The sequence below is a fragment of the Drosophila innubila genome, chromosome X, assembly GCF_004354385.1.
Source record: "Drosophila innubila isolate TH190305 chromosome X, UK_Dinn_1.0, whole genome shotgun sequence".
NCBI classification, from domain to species: domain Eukaryota; kingdom Metazoa; phylum Arthropoda; class Insecta; order Diptera; family Drosophilidae; genus Drosophila; species Drosophila innubila.
The window spans coordinates 25,890,282-25,905,469 of NC_047626.1; the positions used below are offsets into that span (position 1 = coordinate 25,890,282).

Here is a 15,188-nt window from a genome sequence, read left to right on the forward strand (position 1 = left end):
AAACTTTTTAGAACCTATTATACTGAAAAAAATATGTCAGGTTTATTACAAAACAAAATGCTAACTTGCCAAATATGTAGTATGAAACCAACTAAAATCATAGGTTATCATTAACAATAAATAAAATAATATAAAGATAGCATTACGACTTTGAGGAAATTGCATAAAAGCAATTTTAAAAAAATTAAGGCAATATTAAAAAAACCAGCATCGAAAACTTTCAAAAATATTCAAACAAAAAGTTGAATTTAAAAAATATTTATAATGTGTGAAAACCTTATGTACACTCTCTAACATTGACATTATCATCTTACAGGTCTTCTTAAGTTTCTCAGTAGTGTATATACTCTTATACTCGATTTTAAGTAAATTACGTTTGCAGTAATATCATGCAGACATTGTTATCGCTATCTCTATTAAACTTATCGTCTGCTATCTCTTTTATTTACGTGTGGACGCTAAGGAAAAAATATTATTGTATTCAAACTGAATTTGTTTTTGCTTTCATAGTAAATAACAAATTTAAATTTATTTTTCATCATTTGCCACATTTTTAAAAATTTTTGAAACAATTTTAGATTCAATATTTTTAAATTTATTTCAGCTGAATTTTAAGACAGGAAAATAAATACTTGTTTGTATGTATAATATTAATAAAATCAATAAGTCAGGTTAGATCCTTTAAATTTAGGAATCAAGGGTTTGGAAAGATTTCAAAAATACAAAAAATACAATAAAATAGTTTATCAATTCGTTGGTTTTATTGATTTAAAATGGCATAAGTGTGTGTATATATAAAGTATAATTGATTCCTTTTAAATTGTCATCAATGGTCAATTTGTAGTTGTAGTTACATTTTCTTTACAAAGTTTACATACATATATAATATATATTAACTATATGTGCACATAGTATATTTTGAGTAAATTATCATTACATAAATTATGATTATAAATTTATTCGCTTGATTAGGTTAAGGTGTAAGTGTGGGCCATGTGTATATACGCGTGTGCGTGTGTGTAAATAATGTATTGAATTCAATTTTTTGTTGTTGAACATTTTAAAATTACATCAAGCTAAGCAATATTTAACAATGTTGTCTAAAAGTTATAACAAACTAAAATGAGAATTTTTTTTAAACGTGTTTTGAAAGCTTTTCCAAGCAAATCGAACATAAAGTTGTGAAATGGAGGTGAAGATTTATAAAATCAACTTGATTTAGACAGAGATAGAGAGATGGTAGTTATAATAGCACAATAAGTAATTAGGTAGTGTACATACACGTATACTATATACAAATAGTATAGTATAGTGTATATATATAGTATAGTGTATGTTATATAGTATATATAGTTATAAGTATACTTAGCTTAATTTCAAAACAAACTCGATTGCTGTAAAGCACGTGCGTCCGACGTTTTAAAAACGTATGTGTGTGTAGTTCGAATAAAAGGTATAACAAACTTAAAATTATAATAATAATAAAAATGAAAACATTCAACAATAGTATTTTGCGTGTTCACAACACGGCTAGGCCAAAGTGATTAGTTTATCATTTTCGCGGACATATCAATATTGTTATTGTTGTCGTTGTTGTGGTTGTTGTAGTTGTTGGTTGTTGTGCGCCGCATTTGTTGTTGTGATTGCATCCAATTGTGATTCATGTCATTCATACTCTAATGCTGTGCTTCTGTGATGCGATGGTGCTTGTTGTTGCAGTTGTTGGTGTTGTTGCTGCTGTTGTTGTTGTTGTGGCTGCGTTGCAACATTATCACCAATTTCGCTCTGTATAATTTGTATTATTTGATAGAATGTTGGACGTGACTTGGGCGTTTCATGCCAGCACGGTCGCATCAGCTCATTATAAACAAAGTCCGAACAGAGTTCCGGTTTCTCTAAACTGCAAACAGATGTTAAAAAAAATAATAAATAAATTCAACATGTGGCAGGCATTTTATGGACATACCGATCGCCATTGCGTAGACGATTGAGAAAATCATCCTGCGTAAGTTCCTGACTGGATTTGGGTTGGATTGGTATTGCAGTCGGAGTAAGAGTTTGAGTTGGAGGTAGAGTTTCTTTTTTAGGTGGCGGCAGATTTGGTATTTCGCCGCGTGAAAACATTTCAAACAACGTTACGCCATAACTCCAGACATCCGAATACGATGAGAATTTGTTGGTTTCAATGGCCTCCGGTGAGTACCTAATCATAATGCAAAAAATACATATTTATTATTATTATAATCAAGTTGTAAAAGGTATAGCGAAGTACCCCTATACCAGGGTCTCAAAAAAAAGGTGTTATGATAATTTATTAGTAGGAAAGGAACAGGATAGTGAGTTGATTTGTTTTCTTAACACAATTCTTTCGTGTGAATGCGTCAATATATAATTTATAGGGTCTGAGACGTCTCCTTTCGTCTCTTATATATATATATATATACATATATATTTGTACTTAACAAATAGAATCCCTGGTACAGGGTATAACAAGTGATTTAAGCAATTGAACAGTTACCATTTAATAGGTATATCACGATTACTGATGCCAATATAATAACCATCGGCATTGGCAAATTGCGCCAATCCAAAATCTGAGATTTTTACACATGAACGATCGACTAGAATGTTTCGTGCAGCCAAATCCCGATGGATCAGACCCTTGCTGGACAAATAGTTCATGCCCTGCAAATGAAAGTATATCAACAATTCAGTTAAATGGATCAAGAGAATTTGAAAGTGGGAAACTTACTCGTGCTATGTCCAGGGCAAAATCCAGTAAACGTGCATTTGTTAGACTTGGCTTGCGGGAACTTAGATACACAATGAATGAGCCAAATTCAAAATATTCCATAATGATACTCAGCGATTTCTCAGCCCAGTATTTGAATTTGACCACATTTGGATGGTCCAATTTACGCATTATGTCCATTTCGCGTATAAAATCATTGGTCACCTGCACAGTTTTCAGTTTCTTGATGGCAACCTGTTCGGTGGGTCGACTTCTATCATGGTATTCGACTTCGCCGCGAAATACTGTGCCATAATGCCCCTGACCGATCTTATCCTTTTCACGATAAATCACTTTGCAGTCGGATAGCTGCATTACCAGCGGCAGATCATGAGAATTGGCAAAGAATTCACCGGGACCACTAAATAGATTGTTTGAGATTGAATCATCCATTTGGCACTCGGACTCGTGGCGTCCATTTGGCAAGCCATGACCATTACTCATGGCCGTAAATTCACCATTGAAGTCGCCATCATCGCCATCCACTAAAGTGAATAAAGAAAATAGTAAATAAAATCAAATTGGATTTTACACAATATCTTTCTACGTACGTGATTCCGCTTCGGTTTCAGGCACGTCATAGTTTCGTTGTAAGCTTGTTTTAATTGCATTCAAGCGTGTAAATATAACATGATGACTGAAACGCTTGTCAGGATCATCGCTCCAACCATCCATAATGGTTTCATACATCTCCCCGGGACACAAACGTTTATGCAACTGTTTCAATATGCCACCATCGCGGGCACGATTTTGTATCAGATCAAGCTGTTTGAGGCGATCTAGTGCAAATTGTCCCCGCGAGAATATCTCATAAATGGTTGTTGCAAATGCCCAGAGCTGTGTGCTCGAATCCTGTTTGGCTGCCTCCAAGTTATTAAAATACTTGATCGGTATCCAAGGTGAGCTAAATAATATTCATATGTATATAAGTTACAATCTTGATAACTCAACTTGTTTTTGATATATACTCACTCGGATTGTTTGTAGGGACGCGGGTAGCCGGGATCACTGATTTTGGCATCAAGCACATACTTTTCTGGATCATATTTGGTAACATACAGATTCGCACAGCGTATATAGTTATGTATTATCTTATTATCCTCCAGATAATGCATGCCACGCACCAAGCCATGCATCACATCCAACAGACAATACATGCTTATGTCTCGATGCACTTGCAGGAATTTGTTGAGTGGTCCATATTTCGAGTACTCCATAACCATTGTATATGGCACCGATAAAGTCAAGCCATATAATTTAATAAACTGCGGCGATTGTATCAGACTCCAAGTATGCGCCAGTTGCATAAACTCCTGAAAATTGGCATCATATTTAAGCATCTTCATGGTGACAGGCACATCCTTAAAGGATCCCTGCTGTATCCAATCGCCGCGCATTGTAAACACTTTGTCATCATCGCTGTGATTAATCGAGTCTGTGTAAATAAAAGGCAAGACAATGAGCAATTGCTATTTATACATTTTTATGAGAATTCTGAATGTTTTTGTAAAAATAACAAGGAGAAAAATCTAAAGATAAGAAAAGAAAGCAAAAAATATATAAAAATAGTAGATTAAAATAGAAAAAACACATTCAAAGAACAAATAAAAGCAAAAAAAATCTAGTTTGTTAATATCAAACAAAAAAAAAGAATTGATTTTTACGTTTAAAATTTCTTCAATCAATCATACTTAGTCAATTTTAGAAGATTAGTTTCTAAATAAATTGTACGACAAAATTTTACTTTTATCACAAATTTCGAACTATATATATTTAATTTTAGTTTCAAAATTGTTAACCCATTCGTACGTTTACTTTTCTACATATTTACCAAAATGTTGTAGTTTTTTTTTTTTTTATAGAAATTGACATTAATTTACACATTTAACATAACACTTAACTTTCACTGTGACTTTAACAAATCATTAAATAAATATTTAATTTTAATAGACAATCTTATAGAGTTATGGTCTTACCTCGATACCATTGCAGGTCGGTTTTTGGATTGAATAACTGTGGATTTTTTCGCTGTAGCTCAGCCTCACTTAATTCCATTTCAGTCTTTTTGGTTTTTAAATTTTTGGGCAAACAGAGCAACAACAACGGTGGCTTATCATATTTTGATGCCGGTATACGAATGCGATCGTTGCTATCTGTGCGTATAAATTGCGCCAACTCCGGCAGCTGCTCAAATATGTGCTCATCTCCATTGTAGGCCAGTTTCCATTGTTTATCCTTGCGTATGATTTTAAATGTTTCCGTTTGACAACGCTCATGATCGATGTTCCTGGCCACTCTGTAAAAAATAATCACAATCACATTCAAATCACAATTTAAAGCACAATCAATAGAAGTAAAAACAATATAATCGAATAACCCAAAATAATATACCTGTCTTTCGATTTTATTTAATTTAAATTGTATATATTTATTGATAAAACTCCAAGGGTATCAATATTATTGCATACATTTATTCAGGAAATAATACCGGAACCGATTTTTAATTTTTAAGCTATGTACAGGGTACATTGTACACACATAAATAAATAAGAAATAAATTTCTTATCAAGAGTCGAAACGTTTGGTTTGGGTACGTTTCGGTACATATTTCCAAAAACAAAATCTTTTATTTATTTGTCTTGGTCGTAAAACATTCATAGCTCAAAACTAAGCCAATTTCCAAGTAAAATAAATTGTGAAATAATTATGATTTGGCCTCTAAAATTATTTTGCATTCAAATTTTGAGAATATCTTAAAAATAAAGTTTTTTTGCCCTTTTGAAATTCAAAAATATAAAAACTTTAAATCTTAAATTTTCAATTTAATCGACTCCTTATAATGTAATAAGTATAAAACAACACTTTTAACTTGATTCTAAGACGTTTCATTATTTTTTTAGAAAATCATGCCAGATTAGACAAAAATTTGGACTTGTAAAATGGCTAGGCTAAGAGTCAGACCAACCTCAAACTTTCTAAACTCTGTCAAAACTTATTTGATCATGGTTTGGCATCTTAATTCATTTGGCATTCAAATTTTAATCATAATATAAGCACTCTTAATGAAGAAAAGTCGAGTTTTGACTTGACTTTGATGTCCGAATGTCTTTAGTTTTTTAGATTTACAGAAATTGATGCTTACATTCGTGTATTGATGTCAATGTAGTATGCGTTGTACTCTCGATCGCATTGCCGCACTATGTAGCTGCCACATTTATCGCCGTTCTCGTGCAACTTCATAAAGGAGTAACCACCGCCAATGGGTCCATGACAGTATAGACGGTCCAATTCTTCCAAGGATGGTGTCTTATATGAGGGACACAAGTCCTGCATCCACTTCACCGTCAATCTATATTACAATTGATAACATTAATTAATAGGTACAAAAAATAAGCTGGTAATATTCAGTTTTATATAGTACCTTATGTAAATGCCCAAATAAGATATGAATGATTTCATTTCATGCTCGGTTTCAAAGCGCATATGATATCCCTTGGGAAAGCCGACGATTTCCATGCGCACAACTTGCTCGCTTTCCTTGTACAGCGAGAAAATGTCTTCAACGACGGCAACAAGACTCCACTAGAGAAAGAGATAGAGAGAGAGAGAGAAATTAAGGATTGTTGTGGAGAAATGTTTAGTGCCATTAGATTGTAACAAAACGAACAAATAAATTCAAAATTATTTATAATTTTAATGTAATTGCAAAGCTAAAGTGCAAATGAAAAAGTGAATAATATTAATTGAATACTAGCGTCAATTGTTATTATTTGTTAAAATTTACAACGAAAGAAATACTTGCGCACTAGGTCAATAACAATTTTCAATTGTCAATTTAAATTTACGCTTTTTTTTTAGCCTATGCATTATTCATAAGTACGATTTTGTTTCGATGCTCAATTGTGTTTATATTGTTTTTAAACGGTTATCTAGCATTACTATTAGGGTTGCCACAGAAATCCAAACCAGCCGAAAATCTTTCAAAGCACCATAAATGGCAGATTTTCGGTTGATTTCAACTTCTGTGGCACCCTTTCTGTACACCTTTCGTCTTTCAATCTTTCTAGCTTTAACGATATTCTTTGCTTACGGTCATTATAAAAATAACAAACAAATTTTATAGCTTTTGTTTTTTTTTTCAAGTTCTAATTAAAAATTAACTCGCATTTACACAGGGCTGGGCGATAAGTTATCTATGCTCAGCGCCTCGACTCGAAGCAGAATATTTGCTGAATGTTGTCGTTTGTTTATGTTAGGCTCAAAAATTATTGAAAAATATAAAAAACGATCAATTATATTTATATCGTATTTTTTTCAAATTCTTAAGGATCTTTTCAAAACCATAAAATTAAAGCAAAGTATAGATTTTCAAAATAGGACATGCTTAATAAAATAAAAGAATAAATCTATTCGGAATTGGGATTACTTACTTTGAGTGTTGCCTCAGATGTGACGCGTGCCACTTTAAGTCCCGGCTCGGCTGAGTCATGGAACCAGAGACGCACATAGACGGGAATCGAATTGGGCTGCTGTAGTTGCAGTTGTTGTTGTGATGATGCTCGATGGCGATGTGACGACTGCGAGTGCGACTGCGAGTGTGTGTGTGAGTGTGAGCCACGTAGAGTGTGTGTATCGCTGCCGCTGTCGTTGCGCTGTCCATTGCCAGATACAGATGCGGATCCATTGCCACTTCCATTCCCATTGCCAGTGATCGTTGTGGAGAGCGTTGTGTTTGAGCCCGTGACTAGCGTTGTTGTGGATGTTCGCGTTGAGTTGCTGATACTGCCATTTGCATTTCCGGTCGGCGGTTCCGTAGTCGATTCATTTGGAAAATATTCAACGGTTGCCTTGAACTGCTCTGTTAAATAGGTGGGTGCCAAATGGCAGATCTGATGCACATAGTGCCACTTTAGACTATTAACCGCCGGCTGATTGACGCTCAATTGGCGAAAAGTGCTACGGATTTTGGCCCGGACAAAGATGCGATGGGCACGCCACAGACTGCGGGGTAAATAGTTCTTGTAGAGCTTCTCAACGGCCTGCGGATGCAGTTGTTTCTCCTCCTTATCGATGAGCATATCCATGACGGCCAGCCCCATCACCTTATCCTTGTGATCCGGATAACGTATCTCCTGGATCTGTTCGTGCAGCATATCGTAACGCATCTGATGATACAGATACTTGTGACAATTGGCATCTATCTCCGACAGCTGCCTGTCCAACTCCGGCACCCGAAACCGCATCCGAAAGCAATAACGTTGCTGGCAACTCAAATGCTCGCCCGGCAGCTGCCACTTGTGTTTCGCATTCAATCCGCTCCCATTGATACCATTGGATCTGCTGCTGCTGTTGCTGCCACTGCCACTGTTGTTGTTGCTGTTACCATGCTCCCGTATGCCAAAGAGCAGCTGCGCTGTCGGCAATATCTCCATATGGCGGCACATTGTCGAGCAGATCTCCTCGCAGAGCAGCGTTGGCGAGAATTTCTCAAAGTCACCCTTTAACAGATTGAAAACATGAATGAAGCCATCATTGGCCAGATTCTGATTGGAGCTGCCGCTGCGCAATGATGATGATGTTGCCAGACTGGTGCTATCCGCCAACGAAGTCCGTCCGCTGCTGCTGTCGTCCATCGTCCTCGCTCCTTCTTGCTCCTCCTCCTCTCCCTCCTCCTCCACCTCCTTCTGCTTCTTTTGCGCACTTTCTTCCCTCCAGCCCCGCGCCACCGGCAGCCAGTTGACAACAAGACGCCAAGTTGCGTATACCAAATGCGGGTTTCAATTATACGCACTTAAATCCCCTTCTGAATCTTTGCCACACCAACAACTTCAACTACACCCAAAAACAAAAACACTTTAATGCTAATATTTTTGTTGCCTATTTTGGGCTGCGTTTCACTTTGCGTCGCCACCACATTAAACTGCAGTTTGTTGTTCTTCTTCTTCTAGTTTTTGTCGTTATATTCATGCACTTGCTCGCACTCGTTTCCAATTCAAACTATCTGCGTTTCGTGGACACACAACAAAAAAAATAAATACAAAAGACGGAAAAAAAATATGCAGTATTACCATTGATTGTTTTTGTCTAGCTATCAGAGCTCTGCAGAAACATCGATGCGGAGCATATCGATGTTTGGCAGCTCGACTAGCTATTTCTTGAACCAACAACTATCGATGACTTGTTGCCATACTCAATATTTTACAGCACTTCTTAACAAGTTCATGAGACAGTTTAACCAGTTTAACAATTTTAAAGAGGTTTAAAAGATTTCTAAATACAACAATAACACTTAATCCACGAGACATTAAGCCTTTTCCGTTTTTAGAATTTAATTTTTTATATCTACCTTCACTCTGAATAAGTGTTTTTATCTACCACATAATTGTGTTCTTATTCAATATAAGGCATATCGCAATTAGCTTAGTGGTTATATACAAATTAGCAGCGACTTGACAAAATAACGACGTGTTCAAAATGAAAGCTTCGCTAAATCATGTAACTCAACTCGATTTCATTTAACCGTTTAAAGCTGTCGTATAAACCTTTGAAGTCTCAGTTTTTTCTGTCAATATTCTGGCAACTCTATTGCTATCAATTTTTATATAACCTCAAAAGCAAAAATTCCAAGTATCGGGCGAGAGAAACAGAAATTTTTTTTGTGCACATAATTTCACTGAAAACTTAACAAAAAAGTTTAACCATACATTACAGACATGTCCGATTTTGAGAGTCCAACCGGAAATGATAAGGAACTGCAGGAGTTTCTTATGATTGAAAAACAAAAGGCGCAGGTCAATGCACAGGTATGTAAAGAATAATAAAGAAAACACACTTATTAAATGAAAATGTGCCAATTGGGTATGCTTGTTTTGTGGGAATGCATGTAACAGGCATAAGGAGGCATATCCGACCCAGAATATGTACATATACATATGTATTTCTTGGTCCGTATCAAAAAGCCGTGTCCGTTTGTTCGTCCGTCCGTATGACGGCGTCAATCTCAAATATCAAAGCTAGAAACTCAAAATTTGTTATGTAGGTTCCTGAATACCATACGCCAATCAGGTTAATTATTATTTTGCTTTGAGAACCAATTCCACAAGCAATTTCAGAGTTATAGCTTTGAAGGTCTAGAACACATGATAAGTATGCCAGTTCCTAAAAGTCCTGAAAATTTGTGTAACGATCGAATTCGGAAGTTATTCAAGAAACAATTTTAAATATGTTATCGAACAGAAATTATGATTTCCTATATAATTCCTAACAAAGACGCAATTATATTATAATAATGCAATTTATATATCCCTTTATACTTTTTGTAGATACACGAGTTCAACGAGATTTGCTGGGAGAAATGCATTGGAAAGCCCAGCACGAAACTAGACCATGCTACAGAGACGTGTCTGAGCAATTGTGTGGATCGTTTTATCGATACATCTCTGCTGATAACACAACGTTTCGCTCAGATGCTTCAAAAGCAGAGCTCCGGTGGCATGTAGACCTAAGTACCTAATTAGTCAAAATAGTGGAGCACACAGTTGCCTGGAGATTGTCGAGACAACAAAACAATGCTGGACCTTGTATTAGCTATATTAGGATACAATAGAACATCGTGTTCCATTTAAACAACAACAAAAAACAATAACTAATTTCTAAAATTACCATGTAAGAAGTTTTTTGCTAAATTTGTCCTCTGTCGTTCACCCGTGCGTGTTGCTAGCGACAAAACTTCGAAATTCTGAAACCAAAAAAATAATAAAAACAAAAAAATAGAACATGAACAACAGTCAAAACAAGAAGACATCAAAATGAGAACTACAAATACATATTGTACTATATTGTTATTGTTTTTTCTTGCAAGGTTGAATGTTTGATAAAAGATAAATAAACATTACAACAATGTTAACTATGCTATGTATGTCTATGTCGTCTGATTCTGGTTCTGTTCTTTTTTCAGCTGCCGATATAAATCAATCATCTTGCTCCTCTCCCCCTCCAGCATATTGCGTGTTGCGGCAGGCAAATCTTTTCTCTTTCCCTTCAACTGCAACTTCGTTGGCGTACTCTTCTTCTTAAGGGCAGATTTCTTTTTGGAATTTGCGGGCGATGTTGACGAAGTTGTCTCTGATGTTGTGGCTGGGTCCATTATGGATTTGAGCAGTAGATTTGCTTTACGGCCGGGCCGAGGAACAGTCTCATTTTTGCTCGCCTTGCGTGGCAGCGTCTTAAGAGTGGGCGGGGCATGAACAATCTCCCCAAATTTGAACACATCTCGTTTGTACTCTGTAGGCCCAGCAACCTGTAATTAAAATTTGTTTGGATACACATATTAATCAACGATATCTCATGCGAATTACGAACATCTTTGTAAGAATTACAAAGATACAAAAACTAACAATACAATTTATAAAAACAAAAATCAGGTTTAAAATATAGAAAGCTACAGTTTTATTCAAATAGGAAATACCTTATTAATATTTGAAAAAAAATAGCTTTGAATTCTCTGACACGACTTATATGTATTTTTTTATTATTAAAATCTACCGATTTTTTTTTGCCATTTTTTTCTCCTTATTTTTTATATCCTATTTTGTATACCCTTGACAGCCGATAATACTCCTGTACGTCTATTCATTATGTAAACTGGTCCCTCAGTTTTGAAGCTATCTTGATGAAACTTGGTAATGCGCCGTCTTGTTGCTGCAGGCAGTACATATGTCGAAATCGGTTGGATCGGATCACTATGTCATATAGCTAACATAGAAACAAACGTTCACAATCAACTAAAAATATGCAAAACTATGTTATGTTTTGAGATATCTTCACCAAATTCGGAAATTTTGTATTTATCAATGTCTAATATGTCCTGACCAAATTTTGTTAAAATCAGATTATTGTATCATACAACTGCCATAGAAACGATATGTCGAAAATCAACCTTTAGTATAAAAAACTTGCTAGTTCTTCCAGATACCTTAACCAATTTTACAGTGAGTATATGATATGGTCTTATACATCCTAACCAAAATCGATTTGTTGATTTGAGCTCTATAAGCTTTCTTTCTTCCCACTTTGAATTCCTGATTCTAATAACTTAATAGCAAGTTTTGTGTGTCCCATTTTGATACTGAATATTCTTATAGGGAATCGTATAGAGGTAATGTCTTACCTCTTGGTCATCTTCCACATCAGCCTCCTTGAATGCTCGTTTAATGAGCTCCTTGCTCGTCTTGGCATCCATGGTATTCTTCACAGTCGCATTTGATTTCTTGCGTCCATTCTTGGTCTGTCGTCGTTCCTTTTGCTTTTGCTTGAGAAGTTCGTCAATCTCATTTTTGGGTCGCTTTTGAAGGGTTATTTCGCCTGTTGTCGGATTGCGTATGACATTTACACCATATTTGGCCTCGTATTGGGCTTCCCTTAGAGATGCGCTAGTTATGCGATTGACACGACGTAGATAATCTTCATCCGTTTCATCGGCTAACTGTTTAATGTTTGCATGTCTGTTGCCTACAACTGGCTGTGCCTTCTTTTTGCCCGTGGCTTTTGGTATATCCTCTTTACCCACACAGCCCATTTTCAGTTTCTTTCCCTCCTTGGCGGCATCGGCTATTTTCTTAAACTGTTTAAAATTGTAAGAGCCGTGTTGATCATCCTGCTGCGTGGGCGGATTGTTCGTCACATTGGCCAGTCTAAAAATGTTAAAATGATATTAATTTATAAAATAACAACTGTAATTTACATACTTCTTCTCCCTCTGTTCGATTTGTTGCAGTGGATCGCGTACTCCATGATGCTTTCTCACGGGTATTTTACGTTTCCTTGCCATTATAATAAATTTCTAAACAATTTTGAACTCGTGGTCACGTTTACTTAAACAGCACGAACAGCTGTTTTATGTGTGTGCAAGGGCTGCAAAAACAACGATAAATTCGATACTTTTACAATTGTGCGATAGATCAATGTTTTCTCGACCATCGATCAGTGTATGGTGAGATGTTGAAAAACATGTAATTGTTTTTGCCCGTGTAAATATAATACCATTTCATTATATGTGGATTTCTTATAATAGTTTTTTATTTTTTATTTTACTTTAAATACCATTAACAGCCTTAAATTTTTAAATTATGTTTGTTTTCTAAATTTCTTCGATATAACAATAGGTGTTTTTGCAGCCCTATCGTTAGCTCAGACGGCCCGAGGAGCTAAAATTGGTGTTTGCATCGTTTATATAGGTATCGATAAGTAGTGCACATTAGCGCCGGCATCGGCCGTGTTATCGAAAGGGTTTACCTCAAGCAATGAATAATACAAATACTTTATACTCACTTATGTATTGTATGTATTTGTATCATGCACATATACAGCAATTAATTGAGTACATTTGCGGTAGCATGCACCTATGTATGCATGTATGTACATTGCATTAGCCGTGTCTTCATAGTTATGAGACGCTGAGTCGCAGTGTGAATGCAAGGCGCATGCGCTGATTATGTGTGGCAGACAGACAGACAAAGAGACAGACAGTCAGGCAGGCAAGCAAGGCAAAGCAGTCAGAGCCAGCAGCCAAAGTAACTAGCGAGCTTATAAGAGAGAGAGCAGAAAATCGTAATATATTCAACGTGCTTCATGCTAAACGCAAACAGTAATTTATTTATATTAAACATAAAATGCCTGAGGCCAGTGCCAAACGCATGTCCTTTGACGTGTGAGCGTGTATGTTAATTTTAATTTGTGATATTTAACAATGATAGTTGCAATATTTTGATGTTACACACACACACACACACATGCAATTACCATTGACAATTGAATACGGAAAATAGTGTGTACATATGTGTGTTTGTCAGTGTGTGCATATGTACAAACAGGAAGAGAACAAAAAAAAAAAACGACGACCATCTCGCGTGTGTGTGTTTTCTATTTTTTCATCAATTTTTTTATATAGTACATAACATATATGTATTATGTACATACATATGAATTTTTATGCAAGGGGATGTTGTTTAAAAATGAATAGTGATGAGTGCCCAGAATAGCGAATAATCAAATACATAGCGAACGTACATATGTGCATGTGTATGCATGTATCTATGCGTGTGTGTGTGTTTCTCCATCTCTCTCTCGCTGTCTCTGTGTATGTGTGTGTGTGTGTGTGTGTAACGTGACCACCGCAGCATCAGCTGCCCGAGCTTTAGTGAGCTCATAACGGTGCGCGAAAACGTCAAACCTTTTTTTTTAATCCAACTTTTTGTTCGTGAGTGAAAACTTTGAATACAAATATTCAACATAAACCTACATCAATTGATATTTCATCATGCAAATGTCTAATGAAATAATATAAAAATATTTACATAAAAGAAGCAAAAACATGAGCATACATTTAGGAGCTTTGACCTAAGCAACTCAAATCTGCAGGCATAACATAAACATTAGTGATACATATCTACATATGTATGTACATATGTACATATCCATACATACTTGCATACATACATACATACACAGTCAAGTAATTGTTTTAAAACCATGAAAAATAAATGTGCATTTCGTATTTTGTTAAAACAATCATTTAACTAACTGTATGTATTTCTGGTGCTGTTAGGTCAAGGAGGGTGTTGCTACCGCTTTGGCGGCAAAATTGTTAAATGATTAGATAATATATAATAATTTATGTTTTTATTTAAATTTTTTCGTGTTGCGTTTCTCAAGCACATATAAGTATGTTTGTACATATGTACATACAATCGTTAAAGATATTTGCTCAGCTTATCTAAAAATAACATTAATTCTAAAAGAAAAAAAGGGAATAAATCAATGTTGCCCTCACGTATAATTGCTTACGTTCTATCTCTTTGTACATCTATTTTTATATAATGTGTATCATATGTACATCATGACGAATGACTAATTAATTAATGAACATCACATGGGGCTTGAATACATCAGTTTCTACGTACCTATACATAAAACACATGCATACATACATACCAACAAATCACAACCCAGCGATGCGCGTCAAGGTCATCGCATAAATTTATCGGTGTCGCTCGGCAACTTATAAAAAATCGAAATGAAAATCGAAAATGTACTTAGATACAATCACACGAATACTAACACAACATTATGGTCAAAGCTCTAGGTATTTTTTTTTTTATAGCATACTTTAATGAGCTCTGGCTTGAATCAAATGAATGTATGTATATAAATACATGTGTGTGTGTGTGTTTGGTCTGCACGTGTAACCTACTTATGCATGTGTGTGTAGAGACATGTAAATTAAATACACACATCGTGTATGTATTTGATTTTATTTGCGTATATGATTTAAGTACAAGTGTAAATTAGGTATGTGTGTGTGTAACAAGTCGTTGGATTTAATACAAGTCTTACGTAT

At 35.4% G+C, this 15,188-nt stretch overlaps 3 protein-coding genes across 4 annotated transcripts; 1 reads left to right on the forward strand and 2 right to left on the reverse strand.

Annotated features, from left to right (window-relative positions):
* Positions 1-739: 739 nt before the first annotated feature.
* LOC117791922 (tyrosine-protein kinase hopscotch) lies at positions 740-8,930 on the reverse strand. Of its 2 annotated transcripts, XM_034631869.1 has the most exons (11): positions 8,860-8,930; positions 7,222-8,792; positions 6,213-6,373; positions 5,934-6,140; positions 4,768-5,087; positions 3,764-4,226; positions 3,343-3,695; positions 2,753-3,276; positions 2,519-2,685; positions 1,967-2,203; positions 740-1,900 (listed from the first exon to the last, which is right to left on the reverse strand). In XM_034631869.1, exons 2-11 carry the CDS (start codon positions 8,422-8,424, stop codon positions 1,666-1,668), a joined length of 3,870 nt encoding a protein of 1,289 aa, XP_034487760.1. In that variant the 5' UTR covers positions 8,425-8,792; positions 8,860-8,930; the 3' UTR covers positions 740-1,665. The 2 variants fall into 2 exon arrangements, with proteins under 2 accessions (XP_034487760.1, XP_034487752.1); XM_034631861.1 differs by lacking the exon at positions 8,860-8,930 and having other exon boundaries at positions 7,222-8,853.
* A 462-nt stretch (positions 8,931-9,392) lies between these two features.
* Positions 9,393-10,561, forward strand: LOC117786587 (mitochondrial import inner membrane translocase subunit Tim8). The gene is made up of 2 exons (XM_034624927.1): positions 9,393-9,594; positions 10,114-10,561. The coding sequence occupies exons 1-2, from the start codon at positions 9,505-9,507 to the stop codon at positions 10,288-10,290; spliced, it is 267 nt and encodes an 88-aa protein (XP_034480818.1). The 5' UTR covers positions 9,393-9,504; the 3' UTR covers positions 10,291-10,561.
* A 56-nt stretch (positions 10,562-10,617) lies between these two features.
* LOC117786581 lies at positions 10,618-12,697 on the reverse strand. Its single transcript, XM_034624915.1, has 3 exons — positions 12,538-12,697; positions 11,961-12,483; positions 10,618-11,090 (listed from the first exon to the last, which is right to left on the reverse strand). The coding sequence occupies exons 1-3, from the start codon at positions 12,618-12,620 to the stop codon at positions 10,713-10,715; spliced, it is 984 nt and encodes a 327-aa protein (XP_034480806.1). The 5' UTR covers positions 12,621-12,697; the 3' UTR covers positions 10,618-10,712.
* Between the last annotated feature and the right edge of the window lie 2,491 nt (positions 12,698-15,188).